This window comes from Eublepharis macularius, chromosome 4 (genome assembly GCF_028583425.1).
Source record: "Eublepharis macularius isolate TG4126 chromosome 4, MPM_Emac_v1.0, whole genome shotgun sequence".
In the NCBI taxonomy this organism is placed as follows: Eukaryota; Metazoa; Chordata; class Lepidosauria; order Squamata; family Eublepharidae; genus Eublepharis; species Eublepharis macularius.
Genome location: NC_072793.1, coordinates 173,636,861 through 173,662,796, shown reverse-complemented (window position 1 = coordinate 173,662,796; position 25,936 = coordinate 173,636,861). Strand labels below are relative to the sequence as shown.

At 46.8% G+C, this 25,936-nt stretch overlaps 1 protein-coding gene across 1 annotated transcript; it reads left to right on the top strand.

Moving 5' to 3' along the window:
* Nucleotides 1-236: 236 nt before the first annotated feature.
* Nucleotides 237-23,292, top strand: LOC129327862 (uncharacterized). The gene is made up of 8 exons (XM_054976612.1): nucleotides 237-303; nucleotides 4,046-5,041; nucleotides 7,259-7,385; nucleotides 8,682-9,764; nucleotides 13,448-13,913; nucleotides 17,738-18,554; nucleotides 20,114-20,240; nucleotides 21,931-23,292. The coding sequence occupies exons 2-8, from the start codon at nucleotides 4,250-4,252 to the stop codon at nucleotides 23,025-23,027; spliced, it is 4,509 nt and encodes a 1,502-aa protein (XP_054832587.1). The 5' UTR covers nucleotides 237-303; nucleotides 4,046-4,249; the 3' UTR covers nucleotides 23,028-23,292.
* The last annotated feature ends 2,644 nt before the right edge of the window (nucleotides 23,293-25,936 follow it).

Genomic DNA, 25,936 nt, shown 5'->3' with positions numbered 1-25,936 from the left:
CTGTTATGGAGCTGTTAAATGCACAAAGACCATGAAAAGAAAATGTGGAGGACAGGAAATAGGACCCAACAGGTGCTCGCTATGGATTCCTCAAGAAATGCACTTTGTTTGTATCGGAGAGGTGCTCTAAAGGGTTAAACTGACAGAGCATAGCTTCCCAGAGCAGACCAGAGAAGCCATTGGAAGAAGAATGTGCCTGCTAATGGAGGAGGTCATTTCCTCTTCCTTTCCTTTGTGGCTAAGAGGGGAGTTTGGCCTCCTGGTTTCCTAGGCTCCTTCCAAGGATCTTGCTGTCCGGACTGGGTAAATACACTTTGGCGTGGTGTTGCATGGAAGCCACAAGCAAGCTGGAGTCACAGGCGAGGGTTTCTGCAGAGCACTGTGTTGCAAGTGTTGCTGGGAGAGTTTGGGAGAGGAGAAAAGGCCCGTTGCTTGGAAACTGAGCATATGCTATCCAAGACTCTGAAGTCTTGGATAGGTGAGGTGGCTGGACAGGGCGGTGAATACTTCATGCGATAGATCTGTACGCTGGCTTTTCTCTAGTGTGGTGTAACTGGTAGAGAGAGAGTTATACTTGGGTTTGGGAGACCTGAGTTCAAATCCCAGCTTGGGCCACAAAGCACCGGGGTACCCCCTGGGCTTGTTCTCATCTCTCATAATTACCTGCCTTGCAAGGTTGGTGTGAGAGGGTGAGGAAATCCAGATTATATCCTCCATACGCTATTATGAACTTCTTGGAAGAAGTTCCAAGGAGGTGAAGGAATGTGTCATGTGAAAGCCAGTATGATGCTAAACTAGGTTTTGGGAGAACCAGATCTGAATCTCCACTGCCATGGAAGCTTGCTGGCTGATCTTGAGCCAGTCATACAGTCTCAGCTTAACCTACCTCAAAGGGTTGTTGTGAGGATAAAAGGAGAAGAGGAGAATAAAGTATGCTCGTTGGTCCCCATTGGGAAGAAAGGCAAAGTATAAATGAAATAAATAAATGTGGTACTAAAGGCTGTGAATTGCTGGTTGGCAAGGAAACTGGGATGGAGACAATGAAATGAGAATTGCCTAATGGACAGAGTCTGGTTAAAACACGTTTAAGCAATTTATCGCGTTATTTTTTTTGTATTACTTTTTAAATTACCTTTAAAAATTATCTGCCTTGAGTCTACTTACACTGTGTAATTTGCCTTGAGTCTCAGTAGGAAAGGCAGACTATAAATAGCATAAATAAAATAGGAAATGCAGATTATAAATCAAGTAAGATAGTGAATAAATAAACCGAACTCTCACCTCCCTGTTTATGCATCGCCTGCTTGTTTTGCAAAAAGCTTTCGGTTGCTGATGCACTTCTTGTTACATTTTAAAAAATTCAAATACATTCTTAGTGTGAGTAGATAAGAAGCAATTATGCACCCTTTCAAATGGCATTACTGATGTCTTTAGAATACTAAATGGTGCCATTGCCAGGAAAAAGTGATAATGATAACACTGAAGTAGATTTGGGGGCCAGTGGGGGTACTTTGATCCCACCCAGCGCCATCTTACCTATTTACCAATCCCGTTTGTGCTCTGCCTTTCTTATAATTCCAAGTTTGTTTCCCAAAATAACTGAAGAATTTTTGTGGCACCTTAAAGAACTGCCTTTATTACCGCTTGTTCAGAGGTCACGTAACCCTTCTCGAAGGAGCTCAGGGGAGCTTATAAAGTCTTAGCTCTTCTTTATCTTTGCTGACTGCTCTGTAATGTAGGTCAAGCAGAAAGGAGAATGACTTGATGTTGCATGTTGTGGTTGAGTCCAGAATTTGAATATGGGTCACACCAGAGTGGATCCTAACACTCTATCCATTGAACCTTCATCTTTGGAGATTTTATTTTATGTGTTTCCCTTATTTACATCCCACCACTATTCCCACACTAAGTGACTTTTCCTGTTAGACCATAGCAGGCTAGTTGGGCTAACCATGGAACTTACTGCCACAAGGTGTAGACAGCGGTTAACTTAGATGACTTTAAGAGAGGATTAGACACATTCAGGGAGAACTGATCCATCAATGGCCAGGACAGCTAGATGGAACCTACATGTTCAGGCGCAATCTGCCCCTGAGTGCTAGTTGCTAGGGGGGGATGGGGGAGATTTCGACCTACGTGCATTGCCTTTGGGGACATCTGGCCATCCCCAATGGCAGATGGAATGTAGAACTAGGTGGAATATTGGTCTGATCCAGCAAGTGGAGTTCTTGTGTATATGTCAGGTTGGCCAGTCTCTCTTCTTCCTCTAGAACTGGGAGAAGAAAGCCATCCGACATCGACCATGAAGGGAATATGTCTATAGGGCCATGGTTCTCAGCTGGTGGGATGCAGAAGTGGGTGGGACACAGAGTTTTCATAACAATAAGTAAAAATTTGCTCTCCTTCAATCCATATCTCCCCCCCCCCCCCCGTGAATGTGGCACATGGTCTCCAGCCATACGTGCCCCAGATTATCCATCTCTTTGGGCATGTTAATCTATCTGTATTCTTAATACTTACAGTGAATGTTAACTATAATAACAGAATGCACCTAAATATATCAACATCCTTGGAAAAGTGGGCTTTTTGTTTTTACTACAGCAGGACCCCAGTTCTTTGATAGAGTAGTTGGTGGGATAGAAGATATGAAAGGTTGAGAACCACTGATATAGGGCAGGGAATCTCTCTCTTCCACTTTCATCCTATCCTAACCTCCACCTAGGGAAGAAACAAGCTGTTCCTATTTGATTATTGATCTCCATAAACATTTATTTGATTGCATCAACTAGTTTAGGAGCTGGGCAGAGAAAGGTTCTAACACACACCCCATTTCAAATGACGTTTGAGAAACTATATTGAAGAGAAAGGCCGGTTGCAAAATCCTTTCTAAAAAAAGTTTCTTCTTTTTAAAATGATAATATCCCATTGATCCTCACAGCACCCCTGTGAGGAAGGCTAGGTTGAGAATGAGCCGCTGGCCCAAGCTCACCTAGTGAATTTTGCCACCAGCGGATGAGTTGAAACCACGTTTTTGTAGCCCAAGTTGACGCTCTAACCACTGCACAACACAGCCCAATGATCAGATGTGCCTGTTGCCAATACAAATTGTATTAGCTCAGTTGAGGGTATTAGCTAGATCTTTTAACATCCCTGTTGGATCAGACCCAAGGTATATCTCATCCAGGGCTTTTTTTCAGCTGGAACGCGGTAGAACGGAGTTCCGGAACCTCTTGAAAATGGTCACATGGCTGGTGGCACCGCCTCCTGATCTCCAGACAGAGGGGATGTGACCATATTCTCCGAGGGCAACCCACTGAGTTCCACCACCTCTTTTCCCAGAAAAAAAGCCCTGATCTCATCTATCTATTTTATTTACTTTATTTATAGTCCGTCTTTCTCACTGAGACTCAAGGCGGATTACACTGTGTGAGATTAGTACAATCAATTTCAAGGACATTTCCATAAACAATGCCATAGGGTAAATAAACACAAGTTTACAAAGACATAGCGTGAGTAAGAATCCAATACAGAGTTGAAGAAATGCTGAAACAGAACATAAGCAATTCTAGGGCTGACATTAGACAACATGAAGCACAGGTAGCTCATAAGAGCACATATTTAAAACATCAGATAGTACGGAAGGCAACATAGTGGTGAAGTCTATGGTCCCTAACTCATTAGTCAAGCATCTGAGACCCCCTCCCTACAATATAGCCCTTCTATCCTTTTGAATAATTCAGTTTTGCATCATTTGTGGAAAGCCAGGAGAATGGGGGCTCTCCTGACCTCCTCAGGCAGGCCGTTCCACAGGGTAGGGGCCAACACAGAGAATGCCCATGAACGGGCAGCTGTTGATTTTGCCCATGTGCAGGGTGGCACCTGCAGGAGACCCTGTTAAATAATCATCAAATAGATGCTTATAAGAACAGCATAAAATCTGTAGCTGATAATAAAAGCCTTTGACAGAGTGTGAATTTGTCACTGAAGTTGCCCCCATGAACAACAGTGTGAACGCTGACTTTATTTTATTTTTTTATATTCTTAGGTATCCAAATTGTCGTCTTCTTCCTGCCTGTTCCTTGTCTAGAAGCCCCACTGCTCAGCTGTGCCCCATGGATCTTGTAGCACCATAGAGAGTATGGGTAGATAGTCTACCCATTTCCACTATAGCTACCACCTCGACACTCCCAATTTAAGTATAAATCTCTACACAGAAGAAGAGTGCCCCAGGCTGAGATTAAGGGGCATTATGAGACACAAAATGTTACCAGAGAAAGGGAAGACATCCAACACTGATCTCCAGGGTCTGGAAGAACAGGGGAGACATTCCAGAGAACAGCTGGAGGAAGAAGGAAGAGGAGGCCTTGAAGCCATGGTGATGTCTAAGGATTCAGGAAGAGACTCTCCTGAGCGGAAATCTGGGCATGAAGAGGATTTTATCAAAGCGGAGATCCCAAAGCAGGTGGAGAGTGAGCCAAGTGTGAAGAGGTTGAAACCTCTAGATTCTCCTGAGATCCTGAAAGACATACAGTCCCCTAACCCTAGATGGGGAACCCCACAAGCATCTGAACTGTGGGATAAATCTAAGGGTGTCCCTCCCTCTTTGGAGGGAATATCTGATGCCTATCAGAGGTTTAGAGGGCTGGCAGATCTCGGTGGAGAAACTCTCAAGGACTACAGACGAATCAGGGCCAGGAACACAGAAGATTATAGGAAGGCGAGGGAAGATATCTCGCGGGAAGACTTGGTCACCATGGATGTGCAACGGACACTCTTCAGGGAGTTCCGTTACCAGGAGGCCGAGGGGCCCCGTGAGGTCTGCAGCCGCCTCTGGTACCTCTGCCACCGGTGGCTGAAGCCTGAGAGACATACTAAAGAGCAGATACTGGAGCTGGTGATTCTGGAACAGTTCCTGGCCATCCTGCCATCAGAACTCCAGAGCTGGGTCAAGGCAGGCTGTCCCCAGACGTGTGACCAGGCGGTGGCCCTGGCAGAAGATTTCCCACCTCAACGGCGGGAAGCTGGGCGGCCAGAGCATGAGGTGAGATTGTTTTTGTGGGGTAATCCTTGCAGCTAGCGATCGAGGGGCTATTTGCATGACCCTTGGAGGCATTGCTGAAAGAAGCATGCTGTTCCATCTTGCCTCCTTCAAAAGGGTGGGCTGGCTTGGATCGAGGGTGTGAACCAAGCTGGCAGCCCATCAGGGCAGTTTGAGTATGTGTGGATAAGATCTTTGATGCCAGGCCAGTGCATGACATTGCATCTGGCATGAAACTGGAAATGATGTAATCAAAGCTGGGGTGATGCTCTAGGATTCACCCGAAAATCTGGTTAAACCATAGAGTTTTGGATGAATCCTGATGCACTGCCCCAATTCAATGATGTCACTTCTGTTTTCATGCCGGAAGTGATGCCCCATATTGGCATGACACTGAAAAGCCCCTCATTCCCCACCCCCACCCCGGCCTATTGAGCAGAAGTGGGAAATAGGGAGCATATGCTGCGAGCTGTCCCACTTTATTGAAAACCTGGCCTCCTTAGTTGTGATGCATGAATGTCAAAATTCTTATGCCCACCACATGTGATGCTAGGGCACATGTTTAAGTCCCCCAGATATGTCACTGGGTTTCAGAAATCTGCCGGGGGGGGGGGGGGGCGGAGAACAGGAAGATTCAGGCTGTGCTTCTGGGGGGAGATTAATCCTTTTCTATCGCCACGCCATTTCTTCAATCAGAAATTGGCACCTCAGTCTACTTTAAGACCAAGATAGTTTTTTTTTTTAAAGGCTGCTATCTGTATTTTGTCTTTTTCCTCTCCTGGGGCTTAAAGCAGGGGCGGGGGACTTCCAGATTGGGGGGGAAGGAAAAATTCCCCCACCCCAGTGCTGCATCCCATCTCAAGGTGGTACCTTATGGCGACTTTTGATCGTTCAATCACACATCTAGAGGTACAAGCAGAGATTCCCCAACATTGTGTGTTTTTGGCCCAAAGAGTTACAGAAGGAATTGAGAAGTTTCGGGGAGAGTTTAAGGGGACCATTCCTTCTTCCTTCTAGATCTTAGACTCCTAGAATCCTAGGGTTGGAAGGGACCTCTACGATCATCTAGTCCAACCTCCTGCACAATGCAGGAAATTCACAAACACCTCCTTCCCCCCACCATACCACACACTCAGTGACCCATACTCCATGCCCAAGGAAAACTGCAGAGCAGGTCACAACTAGAGTGGAGAAATTGTCTTCATCAGAGTCTTGCTGGCAATTGGTTTGTCTCGACCAATATTCTTTCCTCTGCCCACATCTCAGATAATGTTCTTTCTCAGCCTATATGAGGTCACACTTTAAATGGGAACCTTGTACCACATTATGTGCAAAGCATCTGTCTACAAGCCTGCCTGAGCATGAACATGTGAAGTTCCCATGCACTTCTCCAGTGAACTCAGAGTTGTGTGTGTTGGTATTGGACAAGAAGGGTCTTTTCCCAAGGCTCATTGCCAGAGGTGCATTTTTTATTGGAGGTGCCTTTTGCACAAAAAGCAAGTTCTTTACCGCCAAGCTAGAGGCCCTTCCTGCAGATATATGGCATATGTGATCCGTTTGTTCCTCAAGCCACAATTTCTGGGGAGTTTTCATTTGGAATGAATGGATGACCCAGCTTGGAACACACAGCTGTTAAAAATCACCTTTTTCTTCAAATGGTGATTTCAGTTGAACAGCTTCTGTGAATTCAGTGTAGTTACATGTAGGAAAGATGAAAGACCGCAATTAGAAGTAGAAACGCCTGCAAATCCAGTTGATGAGAATGTATGTTCCTAGGCAGGAAAAACTACCGCTTAATGCGAGACAGCATGCAAACCATGCAGAAAGTTCTCTTTCTTGTTTAGCATCTCTGGTTAAAATGAGAGCTGGGGCTGAGGAAGCTCTTTGCCTGAACTGAAAGCTGGCTTGGTATAAGACGGCTTCACGTTTACACGACCACACAAATTTCTTTCATCCCCGTGGCCACCATACATTGGCGAGGGACCGTAACAAGCTTCAGGTCCATATCCAGAGGAGAATGCAGAGGCCTGAGCTCTGAAGAGATGGAATCGCATCCAGAAAGGGCTGTTCCCACAGGATCCTGCTCCCCCCCCCTCAGCTTGATCCATGAGCTGCACTGGGCCTGGTGTTTGGGTCCCTGCTCCTAGTAGAGGTAGTGTGATTGGCCGATCCCTCCTCCGTTCTGCCATCCTGAATGGGATCTTTGCTGCTGTCTTTCAGGGGCCGGCGCTGATCCAAGAGAAGGCTTTGAATTTCCCCACTGCCGAGTGCCCTCCGTCTGCCAGGGAAGAGAAGCAGCTTCGCATCGAAGCCAAGCAGGAGGATGAAAACGAAACTGGTTCAGAGGGTAAGGGTTTCCTGCATTTAACTTACGCTTTTCGTACTGCTTTCAGTCCCCTTGTAGATGATTCACAATGTTATCAATGGTTTAGAAACAACTCTGAAGCTACTAAAAGGCCAACCTAAAATTGCAGAGGACACAATACGAGGGACTGTGCTGCTGCTTTGTCCATTGCATGTGGAGATGGCACCAGGCTTACCCTTCCCTTGCTGGTGGCAAGGGATCCCCAAGCGCCCCGCCACCCAACTGGTTGGTGGGGGAGGCATCAGCAGCATCCTGATGTGCTGATGTCACTTCCCGTGCACCTGGAAGTGAAGTCAGTGTGTCACTGAGGGATGCCAGGGACACTCTGGTATATGGACAAAACTCTATGGACTTTCAGGCACACAAGTGATGTCAACGCATCTCTGGTGTAATGAAGTAGCCAGCGGGGGACACCCCCCCCCCCGATAAGTCCCCCCACCAGCTCATCTTAGGCTAGGGTTGCCAGCCTCCAGGTAGGGCCTGGAAATCCCCATAATTTCAATTGGTCCCCAGATTTCAGAGACCAGTTCCCCTGAGGAAATGGCAGCTTCAGAGGGTGGGCACTATAGCAAAATAGTCCCACTAAACCCCTTCCCTTCCTCAAAACCTGCTGTCCTCAGGCTTCACCCCCCAATCTCCAGGAATTTTCAACCCAGAAGCCTCCCATTTACTGGCTTGGGTCAGGCAATGAACCCTAAGAAATTGATAGTGGAAGAAAATATGTCCTCCGCTCAGGGATGCTCTTTCCCCATAGAGATGAGGGGAGGCTGCCTAGAGCACCACCTGGAAGTGACGTCACATCCTCCCCAAAGTCTGTTCTTCCCAGGCGCCACCATTAAAATCTTCCTGATATTTTCCAGGGCAGTGTTGAGGATCCAAATTCATCTGGGAGGAGGTAATGATATGGACCTGATCCCTTAATATTTATTTATTGGATTTTTAGCCCACCCTCCACACAAGCAGGCTCAGGACGAGTTACAATCATAAATAAGGTACAATAGGTAAAACCAATAAAATAGTATCTCAGTGCAAACATGGATATCCACATTCCAGATGGGGCACCCTTCCCCCTTTCCCTGCCCACCATACACAAGGGAAGAAAAGGGTGGAGGTGTGGGTTGGTGAACCTCTAACTCCTCAAGCATGGGGAGGCAGATGCTTTGACGGCTGAAATCGCACCCTGAACTAACTCCAGAAGCCAGTGTAGTTGTGACAAAATGGACTGGATGAGTTCTCTGCACTTTCATTGCCTGTATTTCTCCCCCTCCCCCCCAACAGGTGATGAGTGGATGATTGAGAACAGTGAGGCGAATCCTGAGCTGGAAAACCCGAGGCCCATGGAGTTGCGCGGGGCAACCTGGGGAAGCCCCACCTGGCACGAAGAGGACAGCGAAGCGGCTGCAGATCAAGACAGCTCTGAGAGGGCTGGGGAAAACTGCCTGGATCCCAAAGAGGTTAAAATCTTCCCATATTTAGAAGACGATGGGGAGCAGACCCAACCTGTGGTAGTCAAGAGAAGGCGAAGAAGCCGGGGGAAGAAGACCTGCGGCGTGTGTGGGAAAACCTTCAGTCGCAGCACGGTGCTGGCTGCGCATCAGAGGACCCACACAGGAGAGAAACCCTTCATGTGCCAGAGTTGTGGGAAATGCTTCAGTTTCAAATCTACCCTGGTGGCACATGAAAGAACCCACACGGGGGAGAGACCTTACACGTGCGACCAGTGCGGGAAAAGCTTTACCGTGAGTTCAGTCCTCACGAGACACTACAGAGTCCATGTGGAAAAGGAACTGTTCCACTGCTCAGAGTGTGACAAAACCTTCAGCCAGAAATCCCAGCTCTTGAATCACCAAAAAGTCCATCTGCGGGAGAAACCGTACAAATGTGCGCAGTGCGGGGAAGGCTTCAGCCGGAGCTCCAGCCTTAAGAAACACGAGGGCTCCCACACAGGGGAGAAGCCCTTCAAATGCCCGGACTGTGAGAAATCCTTCAACACCTCTTCCCAGCTGGTCAAGCATCACCGTGTGCACACGGGAGAGAGGCCCTACACCTGCGCCGAGTGTGGGAAAAGCTTCAGCCAGTGGCAAATCTTGATGGTGCACCAAAGGACACACACAGGAGAGAAGCCGTTCAAATGTGCGACATGCGGGAAGTGCTTCTCTGACCGCGCCGTCCACATTAGGCACCAGAAAGTCCACACGGGGGAGAGGCCACATCAGTGCATGACCTGCGAAAAAAGGTTCACTCACCGTACTGTCCTCGTGAAGCATCAGAAAATCCACGCGAGAGAAGCTCTAAACATGCTTCGGCTGGAAGAGGAGCAGAAGCAGCAGCAGCAGCTGCCGCCGCCAAAGGAAGACCCATAAGAGCTCAGCGCAACTTGCCTGAGTTAGAAGAGGAGCTACAGATGGCCTTTTAGTCCACGACAGCTACTGCCTTGCGGAAACAGTTCTCTGTATCCCTCACCCAACTTCAAATATACCTTGATAGGCCACCAAGTGGGAATGACACTCTACTACTTGCTCACGAGATTGGACCTTCACAGAGGGCTGGTTCATCCCTGTCCCAGCACATGACAGTAAGCTGTCCACCGGATCACTGGTTGACTGTTCTCGCTCTGATTGGAAGCTCTTGGTTTGGTGATCATCAGCTTGTGTTACTGAATGTCAATGGAACCAACCCCTTCTGCGCTTGCTTCTTTAAACTATGCACTACGAGTGAACAAAGCATTTACACAGTTATGAGGGGACCGGGGTGGTGGTGGAGGAATCAGTTTAATTTCTGCATGGGTCATGGCTGGGAGGCAGCAATGTGGTTGCAACGGGATTTGGGTTTCTTAATTAGATTAGACTCTTCTGTGCATATTTTTTTATTTGTGCGCCATTCTGTCAGGGTATCTTTATTTGTAGGGAAGGGCCCCTGTTTCTTTGCTTTGGATTCTGGAAGCTGCCTTTGCCCTGCTGACTTCTGATTATTATACAATTACTAGGATACTGTATATCTCAAAAAGCTAATTAAAAAGAGAGAGAAGTGCCTAGAAAATTAGCATGATGGCAGATGGAAGTGATTTCTCAGTGGCTGATTATAAATTGGTGGCCTCTCAACCTCTAGACGGTTATATGTAAATGTGGCTCAATGGATCCTCCATGTTCAGGCTGGGGGAAGGGCACGAAAATGGTGGGGAGGCGTTTGCTTTCATGCCCTTCTTTGAACTTTCTGGTAGCACTTTGTTGGCCACGATGGTAAATGGGATGATAGAGCAGAGGGAATTTTCTGATCCAACAGAGTTCCTTTTAGGAATCCTAAGAACATAACTCTTGAATTTCTTTCTGCTTGACTTTCTAATAATAGTAACAACAACAACAACAACAACATTCGATTTATATGCCACCCTCCAGGACAACTTAATGCTCACTCAGAGCAGTTTACAAAATATGTCATTATTATCCCCACAACAAAACACCCTGTGAGGTGGGGTGGTTAATCTACCCTTCTAGGATCTTGCTCTCTTCTCCTAAGTGGGATCCCTCTAATTTCTTTTTACATTAGCCTTGTCTTACAGGGGATTCTTGGTGATCTCCCCATGCCTGCAGCATTGGGTTATCCCCTATTCTTTACTAGATCTGGTGCAATTGTATTCTGTGTGAGGCTTAGGTATAAGTTGCTGGTATTACATATATTTTCTCCTATTTTTTCCATCTCCATGTGGGGGATCCTCAAAATGGCTAATGTGGATTAGGTTTAATCAACATAAGCTGCTGTGACATAGTGGTTAAATGGTTGGGTTGTCAATCAGCACTCTGCTGGTTCGACTCCCACTACTGTCATGAGTTCTGCAAATGGCCTTGGGCCAGCCACTCCTCTCAGCTCCAGCTCCCCAGCTGTATTGTGGGGACAATGATAACACTGACTTTGTTCACTGCTCTGAGTGGACACCAATCTGTCCAGAAGGGCTGTATGTAAGGACCCTGTTGTTGTTGTTAATATTATTTCCTTTATTATTATTATTCATCTAATATTATTATTCCTCTATTGCCAAGGCCTTGGAGCAGACAAGGCAGAGCTTGATGCCCGCCCCTGGGATCGGACTTAGTCTGGCAAGAAGTTCAGCTATTTTATTCCCCCCACACTCATGCCCACATAACCCTCATAAACCGGGGCTGGGAGCCAGTGTGCTTTTCCTAAACAAAAGCTCCCTCACCTTGTAGCCAAATAGTAAAGAGTCCAGTAGCACCTTTAACCAACTTTATTGTAGCATAAGCTTTCAAGAACCACAGTTCTCTTTGTCAGATGCATGTCCATCTGACAAAGAGAGCTGTGATTCTCGAAAGCTTATGCTACAGTAAAGTTGGTTAGTCTTAAAGGTGCTACTGGACTCTTTACTATTTTGCTACTACAGACTAACACGGCTAACTCTCTGGATCTATCACCTTGTAGCCTCACTGACATTCCTCAAGATGATATCAAGCCTTCTCTTATATTTTTTCCTGTTCTTGAAAATTTAGGAATGGCTTCTATTTCTTGATCTGCACCCATGCAAGGTCCATCAAGGTCAATATCATCTACTCAGACTGGCAGCGACTTCCTGTTCAGCTTTTGCATGCCAAGCAAATGCTCTTCCACTGAGCTACAAACCCTTCCTATTAGGCCTCGCTGATTTTTATTTGGAGTCCTGTAAGCATATCACAGATACAGTCGTCTTCTGATGTTATGCTGACTGCAGTCCCGAACTCCTGAGCTCAAGCGATCCGCCAGCCTCAGCCTCCCGTGCTTAGACTGGGATTACAGGTGCGCGCCTGTAAGCATATAAGAGTAGCCCTGCTGAATCAGACCATGATGGTCCATATAATAATAATAATAATAATAATAATAATAATAATAATAATAATAATAATAATAATAATAATAATGCTTTTATATTGCTCTTCTAGACAGATTAGTGCCCCACCCAGAGCAGTGAACAAGTTAGTATGATCATTATCCCCACAATGGAGTTGGGGCTGAGGAGGTACCCAAGGCCACCTACTAAGCTCATGGCAGGAGTGGGATTCGAACCAGTGGAGTCCTGATTCATTGCCAAACCACTTAACCACTGTGCTACAGCACTGGATCAGATGCCTCAGAAGGCATCTGTGCAGGGGCACAGAGGCCAACGTGTCTCCTTTGTTGTAGCCGTCTTATCAAAAGGAATGCAATGGTAGACTGCTTCTGAACATGGAGGCTCCATTTGATCCTGGCTAACAGCTGCTGATGGACGTCTCCTGTGTGAATTTGTCTAACCCCTCTCTTAAAGACACCCATGCTTATGGCTATCACTATGTCCACTGGCACTAAATTCCACAGTTTAGTTGCTGAGTGAAGAAGTGTTTCTTTTTGTCAGTCTGGAACCCTTTGCCTATCAGCTTCAGAGGGTAGCCCCTAGTATTACAGGAGAGAGAAAGAGAACCCTCTGACCACTTTCTCCACCCCAATTTATAAGTCTGTCATGTTCTCCCCCCTCAATTATCTCCACACACACACCCCAAAGATTTCCCAGACTTTTTAGCCATTCCTCACAAAGAAATCCTTTCTGCTGCCCTTTCCCTTAGGGTGTTTAAAGAGCACTTTAGAACTGAAAGTTCCAGGTTACTAGCCTTGATTTGGAACAGATACTAATGAAAAATAAGTTGTTACATAGGATTGCCAACCTCCAGGTGGGGCCTTGAGACCACCCAACATTTCAACTGATTTCCAGTTACGGAGATGCATTCCCCTTGGGGGAAATGGCTGCTTTGGGAGGTGGATTCTATGGCACTATACTTGGCTGAGGTATTTCCCACCCTCAAACTCCACCTCCCCAGGCCCCAAATCTCCAGGAATTTCCCAACCTGGAGTTGGCAACTCGAAAAGTTACGTTACTTCAGGGATGTCATTCCCAAATCCTGGTTCTCAAATGTCTCCAACCCGTGCACACGCACACATCCCCCGGTGTGCTTTGCACCTACGGGAGGAATGCCTGCTTATCTAGCCCTCTGTGGGAGGCACAAGCCCCCTGCCTTTCCAAAAAGTTGGCAACCCTCCCGTCCTTACGTCGGGAATCATGCGCACAGAGCGTGCCCGTTTTGCTGCTATGCGGCTGGCAACCAGAACCGGCCACCCGCCCCCCTTCCCAAGGGGGAAGAAAATTGCAAGCGCCTCTTTGCACCTCCGGATTTGGGCCGCTGCTCGGGTCAGATTGCGGACCGCCGGGCAGCTGTCGAGAGCCCGGGCGCCCTGCCAGGCCCCCAAAGCCAGCCCGCCCTCCGCAGCCGAAACGGACAGCGGCAGCTGCCGGAGCCCTCCGTCTCCCCGCTCGGCTGAAGGGCCTGGAAGGGTTAAACTGACAGAGGCTGGCTTCCCAGACCGGACCGGAGCGAGGCGTGCGCGCCAGTGTGGACGCTCCTTTCCTGTTCCTTTTCTTTTGTGGCTGGGCGCGGAGGCAGAGCCGCCCTTGGGCTCGCCGCTTCCCCGCGCTGCGCTTGCCCGGGAAAGCGGGTAAGTCGTGCCATGGCCCTGGCGGGGCGCGCCTGGGCATTGCGGCGCGCATCGGCCATGCGGCCCGGGGGGCGAGGCTCCGGCGACGGTGTGGGCGAGGGGACCGTTGGGGCAGAGGCAGATGGAAAGAACCGGGGGCTGGGACCTGCGTAGAGAAGGTCTCCGCGCCGCCAGTTCAAGAGTCTCCGTGGCGAAGCGCCTTTCCGCGCCTGGGACCCTGGAGAGGCGCTCCCAGACGCAGGAGAGCGAGGGTCCCCGGGGCAGCTTCCAGGGGTCAGCAGCCCCTGGCATTGCCTGTTCGCTGGTCGTATGCAAGGAGCGCTCCAGCCTCGGAGAGCCGCTGCCTGTCAGAGCAGCAGCTGCTTTTGCAAACATGCCCTGATGCTCAAAGCTCCGTGTTTTCTTTTGGAAATGCCACACACCCCTTTTCCCAACTGGTGGTGGTGGTGGAGGAAAGATGCGCTGGAGAGGAGAAAACCAGCTGTCCGTTGCTGACTGGAGGGAGCCGGAGTGGAGACCGCATAATTAGAGTTGCCAACTCTGGGCCGGGAAATTCCTGGAGATTTGGGGGGAGGTAGACTGGGATGGCCAGGGACTTCAGCGAGATATAATGCCACTGAGTTTCTCCTCCAAGAGAGCTGTTTCTCCAGGGGGAACTGATCTTTGTAGCCTGGAGATCATAGAATCATAGAGTTGGAAGGGATCTCTAGGGTCATCTAGTCCAACCCCCGCACACCAGTATCACACCAGTTTCTCATTCCTTGCACTGAATATTTATTTATTTCAATCTTTCACCCTGCTTCTTTCCCACGAAGGGGCACTCAAAGATGCTTATATCATAAAATAGACAAAGCAATACACTTTAAACAAAGATATAGACATAACCTTGGTATATTCTTGAAGCAGGTGATTAATTATAAGGTTGTCCCGGGTTGATGATGATTCTTCCGGCTTGGCTTACATAGGACCACAGGTTGAAAACCAAAGGCCAATTGCCCTTCTGCTCTTCGGCTCACTTCCTCTGGCAAGCTCAGGTTTCAGATCAGGTCCAGTTACAATTCAGAGAGATCTCTAGGCCCTGGCTGGAGTTTGGCAACCCTCAGTCCATAGCCAGGTCTGGTATTGAGTATTCTGGAGTTGAGACACGGATGAAAAGTTGGACTGAACTATGTCATGTGGTTTCTTTCATTCTAAATGCCACCCCTCCTTTTCACAAATGCTGCTGGGATTGCTTTATTAAGGAGAGTGGCCTGGTAGGGAAAGAAGGGGAAACGCCATCCAATTCCTCCCCAGAAGTTCTCTCACTGAACGTCTTTTTGCTTTCACTTTGTAAAAATATGGGAGCCTATATGTTTTCCCCAGGAGAAGTAAAAAGCAGCTTGGGGGTGACATTTATTTATGCTATTTATAGTCCACCTTTCGAACTGTGATTCAAGGCAGATTATACAATGTAACTCGATATGATCAACAGGATGGGACAATATGGTGCCAGAACTGTTAATGGATCAGCAATTAATTAACCATTAATCAATCAGCTTTTAGTTCTGCTCTGGAGTACATATAGATATCTGCAATTTTTTTCTGGTGAGAAAATGACAGGGAAAGAAATGGTTAAAATTTCCCCCGCTCTCCCCCACACCACTCTCCTTTTTGACAAAACAATCTTGGCAGTAAAGATAAAAAATACTGTGATTTTTAAAAAAGTTGTACTGTTTAGTTGAGTTGGTAAAACGTTTGATTGCCTGAGGTCTTGGCTAGCTTAAGTTCTGAGTTAGAAGTACCAGTTACCGGACTGGGAAGAAGACAGCTTCTCTTATACACCTGCGGTGGTTGTCGATCGCTTGTCCTTAGGTGCTCTTCACTTTCGTGGCACCCTTACTGGTGCAAGTCTGGGTCTGGGTCTGGATAGCCTAAAAGTAACTCCTTTCCTTGGGTAACCAAGAGCAGGATGGGTGAGATTCAAGATGGAGTATTTGTGCATGAAAAAATTCATGCTTAATATCCTGATGTATTTTAACTATGTTGGTATCTTGTAGCCCATGGGAACATTCAGGTTGGGAGGACACAGGGACCAAATTATTGCCAAATGGAATGGACTAGTTATAGATTGGAATGTGCCCCACTTAAAAAAAAAATCCCTGCAGGAGGAATACTAGCATGTCAGCAAGAAATCTAAACCAGCAGGCTTTTTGCACACTTTCTAGAGTTGTGCAGACAGGGAGGTTTTGAGAATGATTAAATTTTTATTCCACCCTTTCTCCAAGGAGCTCAGGGTGTTAAACCTGGTTGCCCCCCTTCCATTTTTATCTTCACAACAACCCTGTGAAGTAGGTTGGACTGAAAGAGGCCCAAGTTCATCCAGCAAGCTTCCATGAAAAAGCGGGGATTTGAACCAGGGTTTCCCCAATTATAGTCTAATTCTCTCACTGCTGTGGAACACTGGCTGTTAAAAGCCCTAAGAGAACATTCATTTGTGCAACATTCGAAAGTCTCTATAAGCAGGTGAATGTTGACGGCAGTAGGAAAAGAGGAAGACCCAACATGAGATGAATTGTCTCAATAAAGGAAGTCACGGCCTCCAGTTTGCGTGACCTGAGCAAAGCTATCCGTGATAGGATGTTTTGGAGGTCATTCATTCATAGAGTCACTGTAAGGCAGAAGCAGCTTGACAGCACAGAACACAAAGAGTGTTTGATAAAGCTGGATCATGCCCCAAACATCTCTACACCAGCCCTTCTTGGCATAGTAAAGACAGGTCCAGTAGTACTTCTCATCTGATGGGTCGGGAGAGCAAGTGTGTGGTTCCTTCCAACCCAAAGATTCTGAACAGAAGATGAAGCGAAGACTCAGTGTGATCTCTGAACCGGAAGGCGTCATTCACGACCGCCAACCAGCACAGCTGTGTGTGAAAGAGAACTTTAAAAGCAACTGGCTCTAAGCTTCCTTGCTGGTCTCCCATCCAGAGTTAAATTGCCAGGGAGGATTATAACCATTGAATGTAAACCTTCCATGCAAAATAGGCGGGGATCAAGTTGCCTTTCCTAAGCAATAATCCTGCATTTGTTGGGTGAGGCTGGAGGATTCCTACCTACGCTTTTGAAGAGGTCCAGTACTGTTTTGTGGCTGGACAGCTTTGCAGGTTGCTTCAAGGTCCTTGGGAGATTCCAGCAAGGGACAAAAGCCAAGCATCCCCCCTCAAGACCCACCAGAGGAATACAATGTAGTGTGCAAACTTTTGAGGTCTCCAGAACTCTTGGTCAGCTGCGGAGTTCTGAAGAACTCAAAAGCTTGCACACTGTGTTGGGTTCTTGTGATTGTACTTAAGAAAAAGAAAGTTTGAGGTGGTGTTTGGATCTGGATTTTTAATTGAAGTTGCTGATTACAGGACCACATTTGTTCCTTACACTGTCTCCTATTACCAAATTGCAATCCAGCATTATATATTTAAAATATTTTAAAGATACATTTTCCAAAGCTCCAAGTGGATTTAAAATAAAACGATAATGATAATAAATCCTACTTGATAGACCAAAGAGCCCAATTAAGTATAAGGTGGCTTCATGTGTTCATGTGAAAGTTTTGAAGTGAGTTTTCATTTCAGTTATGTCCATACATTTTCATCTGTGTATGTCTGTATCTTCTCCAGGAGAAACTGTTTATACCAGCAACATTGGTGAAACTGTTTGATTATCGAGGGACCTCGGTACTCCACAATGCTACTAAAAATGCCCCTTGAATCTTGTGGGGACAGCCTGGCCCTGGATATCTAACCAGACTCCAGACATTCTGGGGCATCTTGAAGTAAATGAGGGCTTTATCAAATGAGAGAGCACCCCCAACACTGAGATAAAAACTGAAGGAAGATCCAAAATGGCAGCCGAGAAGGAGAAAACTCCAAGTGTTGGTCTGCAGCTCCAAGAAGGGATAAAGGCCTTTCAGGAGCAAGGTCAAGGTGGGCTAGAACATGGGGTGGCATCTGAGGGAGCAGGAAGGGCCTCTCCTGAATTCGGTGTGGAGAATGAACAGGAGTTTGTGAAGAAGGAGGCCCCAGAGCATGAGACAAGCCAACCAAGTAAGAGGCAGTTGAAATCTTTGGAGCCACCTGAGTTCCTCAAACCAGTTCAGTTCCCTCACACAAGATGGAAGAACCCACAGCAACCAGAACCTGCCCCTTGGGATAATACAAAGTCTTTTCTGGCCTCCTTTGAAGGAATGGCCAATGTTTATTGGCGGTCCCGAGGGGTGGCTGACCTCAGCAGAGATGTCCGAGGGGGCTACAGGAAGATGGGACCCCAAAATACGGAGGATTACTGGAAAGTGAGGGAAGATCTCTTACGAGAGGGTTTGCTCACATCAGACATGCAGCGGACACTCTTCAGGGAGTTCCGGTACCAGGAGGCCGAGGGGCCCCGCGAGGTCTGCAGCCGCCTCTGGTACCTCTGCCACCGGTGGCTGAAGCCTGAGAGACACACTAAAGAACAGATCCTGGAGCTGGTGATCCTGGAGCAGTTCCTGGCCATCCTGCCCCTGGAGATCCAAGGCTGGGTCAAAGGGGGTCATCCTGAGACTTGCGAACAGGCGGTAGCGCTGGCTGAAGATTTTCTGCTGAGGCGGCGTGAGGCTGAGCAGCTGGGACAGGAGGTGAGACGATCCATTGACTGTGGGGTAATCCAGAAGGGCCTTTGAGGATGTTGCTGATATCATGAAACTGCCTCAGGGTGGCATTTTGATCGTGAGGATTCATCTCTTAAGACCTGGGTGCATTTATTAGAGGCTGTGTGGTGGAGCCTGTACTTGGTGCAGGGAGAGTGGTAGAGGCAGTCCTCGACATCTGCCATTAAAGGGCCCCAGGGAGGTAGCAATTATGAAAGGCACAATACAAAATGAAACGGATTATGCGAAGTGACTCCAGGTTGCAGAACTGGGCTTTGCTTAGTGCAACATTTTGTATGCCTTGCAGCAACATCAGTCTCTATTTATTATTTATAGCCTGGCTTTCTCTTATTTATAGCCTGCCTTTCTCACTGAGGTTCAAGGCAGATTACAGAATATAAACAATACAATCAGACAGCATAAAGCAATCAATGAACAGGGCTACAGAATTAGAGAACAGTGTGAACAACAGTCTACCTAAGGCAAGACAAAGTGGAAGTACAAAAGCAGCGGAAGTACAAAGGCAGAAGACAGTACAGTAAAGGAAAAGTGATACATAGAATCAGTGGGTTGGAAGGGACCTCTAGGGTCATTTAGTCCACCCCCTGCACAATGCAGGAAATTCACAATTACCTCCCCCCCCCCCCCCCCCGCACACCCAGTGACCCCTGCTCCATGCCCGGAAGATGGCAAAACACCATCAGGATGCCTAGCCAAAAATTGCTTCCTGACCCCAAAGTGGCGATCAGTATCACCCTGGTCATTTAAGAAGGGGCCACAAGAACAAAGCACAGATGTAACCCTTCCTGCCCTCCCTCTCATGATCTGCCTATGTCCACACGGAATGGGCAATGATAAACAATGCCATAGTCTGCATTCCTGTTCCTCTATGAAATCACCCTCCTGAGCTGTGCCATTATAATAAAGTTCTAATCCATTTATGAAATTGCCCTCCTGGACATTTTTTGTTCTGCGCGTTCTTTGGAACGACAGAAGTGTATGAGCCTTTCTGGCCTCTTCAGGCAGGCTGTTTCACAAAGTGGGAGCCACCACAGAGAATGTGCTCGAGCGAAGCTTCTCACAGCAGAGCAGAGCAGGAGAGTCGGTCCTGGGGAAATATGTCCTGAAATGTCTTGCATAGCCAGGAACCCTCTTCTATGGCCCCCTGGCTCCCATTCAGCATTTAGAAGTTCATCCAGGTGGCGGCATACCGACATCTGTTCTTGGCATATATCAGAGACAAGAATAGTGGTAGAGGTTTCACCACCATTTCATTGCAGAGTCTGCAGTGGTATGGTTCATTCTTCCACCCACCCACCTTTTTCTGCTGCACCTGAACTTCAGACTCTACCTTAATTGGTATTTCAGGGAGGGAAATAAATAGGATTTTTTGGATCACCTGGAAAAATCACAAGATAGAGGAAAAAGCAAAAAATGGATCCCGTTTGATGCACTCGTGGCTCAGTGTGTAGACTGTGTTTCTTGCCTCTGTGATCCTTTCCTCCCAGCTCCCATAGTCCTGAACAGAATCCTTGATGCTGTTTCAGGAACCAGGACCGGTCCAGGAGGCGGCTGTGAATTTCCCCACCACGGAGCAACCTGCACCTGCCAGTGGAGAGAAGCAGTTGGGCATCGAGGCTAAGACAGGGGGTGATGGCGAGACCCGTGAAGACGGTAAGGACTTCGTAAGAATATGATTTTGGCCTCCTGTGGCTTCAGTATCTTTGCCTTGGGGGTTTATTTCTCCGTGTCCTTGAGATTCGCAGGACCGTTTTCCAGGCTCTGCATGGGGCTGCCCTTAAAGACTGCCTGAAAGACTGCCCAATTTGCTTCTGGCCTCCATTCACGGTGCTGGTATTGCCCTCGAAAGCTCTGTATGGCTTGACACCAGCATACCTTCAGAACCAACCTATGAATGTACCTGTCCACGCCAGTCATCTTTGGAGGCCCTGCTTCAGGCTCCTCTGCCATCTGAGCCTAGTCAGATGACAACCAAAGAAAGTGCTTTCTCGGTTGTGCTACCAAAACTTTAGAACTCCCTCCCCAGGGAGATATCTCGGTTTCCCTCTACTGGTGCCTTCCACCAGCAGGGGAAGACTTTTTTCTTTTGTTTGGCATACCCCCAGTAACTGTTATTGGCCCTGCCTCCTGCTTATGTTGTTGTGTGTGTTTATGTTATATTGAATTGTTTACATATTTTATATATACTTTATTTTAAATGTTGTTTTAATCTCTCAAATGTTTTAAATGGTGATATGTTGAAATGTTTTGATAATAATAATAACATTCAGTTTATATACCGCCTTTCAGAGCAGTTTACAAAGTATGTTATTATTATCCCCACAACAATAATCACCCTGTGAGGTGGGTGGGGCTGAGAGAGCTTTGAGAGAGCTGTGACTGACCCAAGGTCACCCAGCAGGCTTCAAGTGTAGGAGTGGGGAATCAAACCCGGTTCTCCAGATTAGAGTCCTGCGCTCTTAACCATTACACCAAACTGGCTGATGTTGGGGAATCTGAGTGGAAAGGCATTGTAGAAATGTTTTAAATATATAAATAAAGCTCCCAAGAGGGAGATGTTGATTTTTCAGCTCAAAATAGGGTGCCGAAGACAATGTGAATGCTAAAGTTTGATTCTCAGCAGGAAAAGATTCCCAAGCCAGAAATCCTAACTGTGAAATGATATGGGACTCGAAAAAGCCATTTTGGGGAGAAGTTCTTATGCGTAATCCCAAGAACATAACGGGCCATTTCCCCTGTAATCATGATCCTACAGCTTCAACCGGGGATAGGTGCTATTTCTGGGGCAACAACAGAACACAAAACCAACAGATTATCTAATCTTTCAAGGGCAGTGATCTTTGCTGGTTTTAGAAAGCAACACCTCAGATATCCAGGCAGCTTGAGAGCTCCTTATTGATTTCCGTTACCTTCATGGAGAGGAAGGGTACAAAGCCACTAAATAAATATATCCATCCTTGACATTGCTCTCTTAGGTTTTTTAAAAACTTTATTTCTATCCTGCCTTTCTACAAAGTATGCAGGTTGGCTTACTTAACACCTAACTGTACACGTATGTGCTGTCAAGTTGCGACTGACTTATGGAGACCCTAGCAAGGAGCATTCGAAGTCTTAAAGCAGTAAATCTGCCTTTAAATGGGGGGGGGGGGGCTGTTCTTGTTTCCAAGAAGTTAATTGTCTCTTCATTTTGTCTTTTTAAAGCATTTGTTTTGAATATTTTTTTAAAAAATTGTTTTAAAATATTTCGTACTACTTTTCTACAGCCCAAACGTCTTGCAAACTTCTTGTAAATTTAAAAACTATAGTTTAAAATAGTCTGTGAAAGATATTTGTTTTCCTCTAGGGAATGACATTTCAATTTCACCACCTCTTCCACTAGGAGATGGGTGGATGACAGAGAACAAAGAGGACACGCCTGCACGAGGAAATCCTGAGCCCTTGGAGACGCATGGAACCTCCTTGGAAAAAAAACCCTGGCACCAAGAGGATGGAGAAACTTCTGCACGTCAGGCTGGCTCTCAGAGGGAAAGGGGAAACTACCTAGATCCAAGAGTGGGTGTATTCTTTCCTTACTTAGAAGAAGGCGGGGACTTGAACCAAACTAGAGTGGTAAAGAGAAGACGCAGAAGCCGGGGGGCAAAGGTCTGTACTGTATGTGGAAGAAGTTTCAGCCGGACCACAGTTCTTGTTGCACATCAAAGAACCCACACTGGAGAGAAGCCCTTCATGTGCAAGGATTGTGGGAAATGCTTCAGCTTGAAATCCACCCTGGTGGCGCACGAAAGGACCCACACGGGGGAGAGACCCTACACGTGCTCACAATGTGGGAAAAGCTTCACGGTGAGTTCGGACCTTACTAGACACTACAGGATCCATATTGGAGAGAAACCATTTAACTGCTCGGAGTGTGACAAAAGCTTCAGTCGGAAAACGCAACTTCTCAACCATCATAAAGTACACACGAGAGAGAAGCCGTACAAATGCTCACAGTGCGGGGAGAGCTTCAGCCGGAGCTCCAGCCTCATGATTCATGAGGGCTCGCACACGGGAGAGAAGCCATTTAAATGTCCAGATTGTGACAAATCTTTCAACACCTCCTCTCAATTGGTCAAACACCACCGTGTGCACACGGGAGAGAGGCCATACACCTGTTCGGAATGCGGGAAAAGCTTCAGCCAGAGGCAAATCTTAATGGTGCACCAGAGAATCCACACAGGAGAGAAGCCCTTCAAATGTGCCACCTGTGGGAAGTGCTTCTGTGACCGTGCTGTCCTCATTAGGCACCAGAAAGTTCACACTGGGGAGAGGCCGCACCAATGCACAACTTGTGGAAAGAGTTTTTCACACCGTGCCGTCCTCGTTCGGCATCAGAAAATCCACACAAGAGAAACTCTGGGCATGCTTAGACTGGAGGAGGAGCAGCCTAACAAAGCCTTTTAAAAGCTTGGATTTATCCCATGTTGCCTTGACTCTCAGGGTGGATAGAGATGCACCCAAGATAGCCTACTGAGATGCGCATGAATAAAATTTGAGTCCAGTAGCTCCTTACAGACCAACAAAATTTTCAGGGTATCATGAATCAAAGCTCACTTCTTTAAATACAAATGAGAATGAAGATCGATCAACTGTTTTATCTAGGGCTGTTTTCACACACCCGAACCCTTTGGAAAATTGCGCAAAAGTCACGGTGTGAAGCGTCTTCCTAGCGTGATTTCCCTGCACAATCCCGTTTAATGGCATGTTTTCTGATGTCATCGCGCCATTAAAGGGGATCGTGCCAGGAAATCGCGCTAGGAAGATGCTTCATGCCATGAGGTTTGTGCAATTTTCTGGAGGGTTACCTGCGCATGTGAAAATGGCCCAGGTCAGAAGGTGAGAAGGGTATGACCAAGAAACGATGGAGTTTCTTTGTGACACTGCTCCCACCTTCTGACCTGAATATAAGGGCTGATGGATCTTGATTCTCATTTGTATCTGAAGAAGTGAGCTTTGACTCATGAAAGTTTGTACCCTGGAAGATTTTGTTGGTTGGTCTTTAAGGTGCCACAGGACTCAAATTTTGTTCTACTACTACAAACTAACATGGCCACCCCACCTGAAACTATCTTCATGCAGCGTGCATGGAATCATAGGAGGATCTAATTTATGCAGTATGTTTACTCCACATTTGCACCAAAATAGGAACCCAGAGAAGCAGGTCACATTTTCCTTGCTACGAGGCTGGCTTCCCATGAATGGACGCATCGCTGTGAGTTACTGGTTGTGGGTGAGACAGGGAAATGGTTGTGCGAATTCACCATTGGGTTGAACTTCCTGGGTAGCTGATGGCAATGATAGACAACCATTGGAAAAGTTGTCAAAAATTTGATAAAGCCAATTGAACCGCTCTTAGTATCTTTAAACTATGCACTACAATGAACGAATGGAGTATTTACATAGTTATTGGGAGGGGGGCATCCATTGAAATGATGCATGCGTGCTTGCTAGTTGTAGGAAGTGTGGTTGAAAAAAGACTTGTTTTCCATGGTTAAATTCAACAGTTCTGTGCATCACTGTGCCATATTCTCCCCCTCCTTAGGGTAGCCAAATCTACATTGGGAAATTCCTGAAGATTTGAAGGTACAGCCTGTGGAGGCCAGGGATTGGGGAGGGGAGGGACCTCAACGGGATATAATGTCATCCTGTCCGGCCTCTAAAGCAGTCATTTTCTCCAGGGAGACTGAGTTGTTGAAATTCTAGGAGATCTCCAGGCCCCACCTGGAGGTTGGCAATCCTTGCTCATCATTCATCTATATATTGTGATAACTAGAGAAAAGTGCCTCATGTTAATTAGAAGGGCTAACATCCAATTCATCATGTTGATCAAATCTGCATACGTTTGCAAATGAAAGCACAATAGTTAGTACAGGGTGGGGATGGGGGGCTGCTTCCAGTATTTCTATTCAAGCATCACAACAAACCATGGTTTGAGCTTTCAAATGCACATCAAACAAACTATGGTTTACAACTGCTCACCTGCTTCTGGTTTGTGACCCTCTCTGCTTCATAAGCTCATTTTCCACATTGCAGCAGCCGCTGGAGACAGAATGGATGATTGTAATGATGGTTTGTCTGTTCAGGCAATCACACCAAACCAGAGTTGCCACAAACCCCACGTTGCACTGCAAATTGCACATTCTTGCCATGGTTTGCTAATGGACGTCAAACTTTGATTTGTCAATTCAGGCACCGCACCAAAGCAAGATTCACAGGGCAAGTCTATGCAGAATTACTTCAATCTAAGCACAGTGAAATCGAGGGGCTTATGACAGAAGAACTCTGTGTAGGATTGCACTGTAAGCTTCCTTCATGATAGTTTGGTGTGATACTTCAATCAGGCTTTTGAGTTTAGATGATGCCCATGTGAGTTACATCTCAGAAGAGGCATTCTCACCCTTTTTGGGGAGGAGGGAATACCTCTTCTAAGAGGATACCTGTTAACATCCCATGATGTTTGTAAGTGCTCGTATTAAAATAATTTTAAAATGCTTTGAAAACGTATTAATTAGGGGCCACCCTTTTAACAGATGAAAAAGGCTTCAGTCAATGACTGAAGGGATGTAAGGGATTAATTGACTAAATTAGACATTTTTTCAGAAAAAAGTCTCTTTCCCCTGCTTGCATTTTTTCTTGAAGAACCAATGGAAGGGGTTCTATTTGTTAACTTCTGATTTGTGCCCCACAAATCAGGGTGGTATGGGGGTTAGAGTGTTGGACTACGATCTGGAAGACCCAGGTTTGAGTCCCTGCTCTGCCACGGAAGCTTACTGGGTGACCTTGGGATACCTCTCAAACTCTCAGCCCAACCTACCTCACAGGGTTGTCGAGAGGATAAAATGGAGGAGAGAATGATGTAAGCTGTGGGGAGAAAGGTGGGGTACAAATGAAGTAAACGAAACAAAATTTTTGAATGCCTGAATGGTGCAGAAGAAAAAAAAAGCAAGAGTCTAGTAGCATGTACAAGATTAACAAAATTTGTGGTGGGGTATGAGTTTTCATAAGCCACAGCTCACTTCTTCAGATACAGCTAGAATGTGAGTCCATCTGTCCTTATATCTTGGAGAGTGGAGTGATCACAGAAGCTGATTGATAATAGCCGGTGATTGACAATAGCAGCTGTGATTGAATAGGGTGAGGTATGCAGAGTTACAGCTGCTGGGGGCTGCTGCGGTGGACTCTGTAGCATAGGATTTCCTCCTGTCCAGTTCTACCCTAAGTAAGGAGAAGACAGAAACCATGATCTGGTCTCCAAATAGGGTTACCAACTCTGGGTTGAGAAGTTTGAGGAGATTTGGGGGTGGGACATGGGA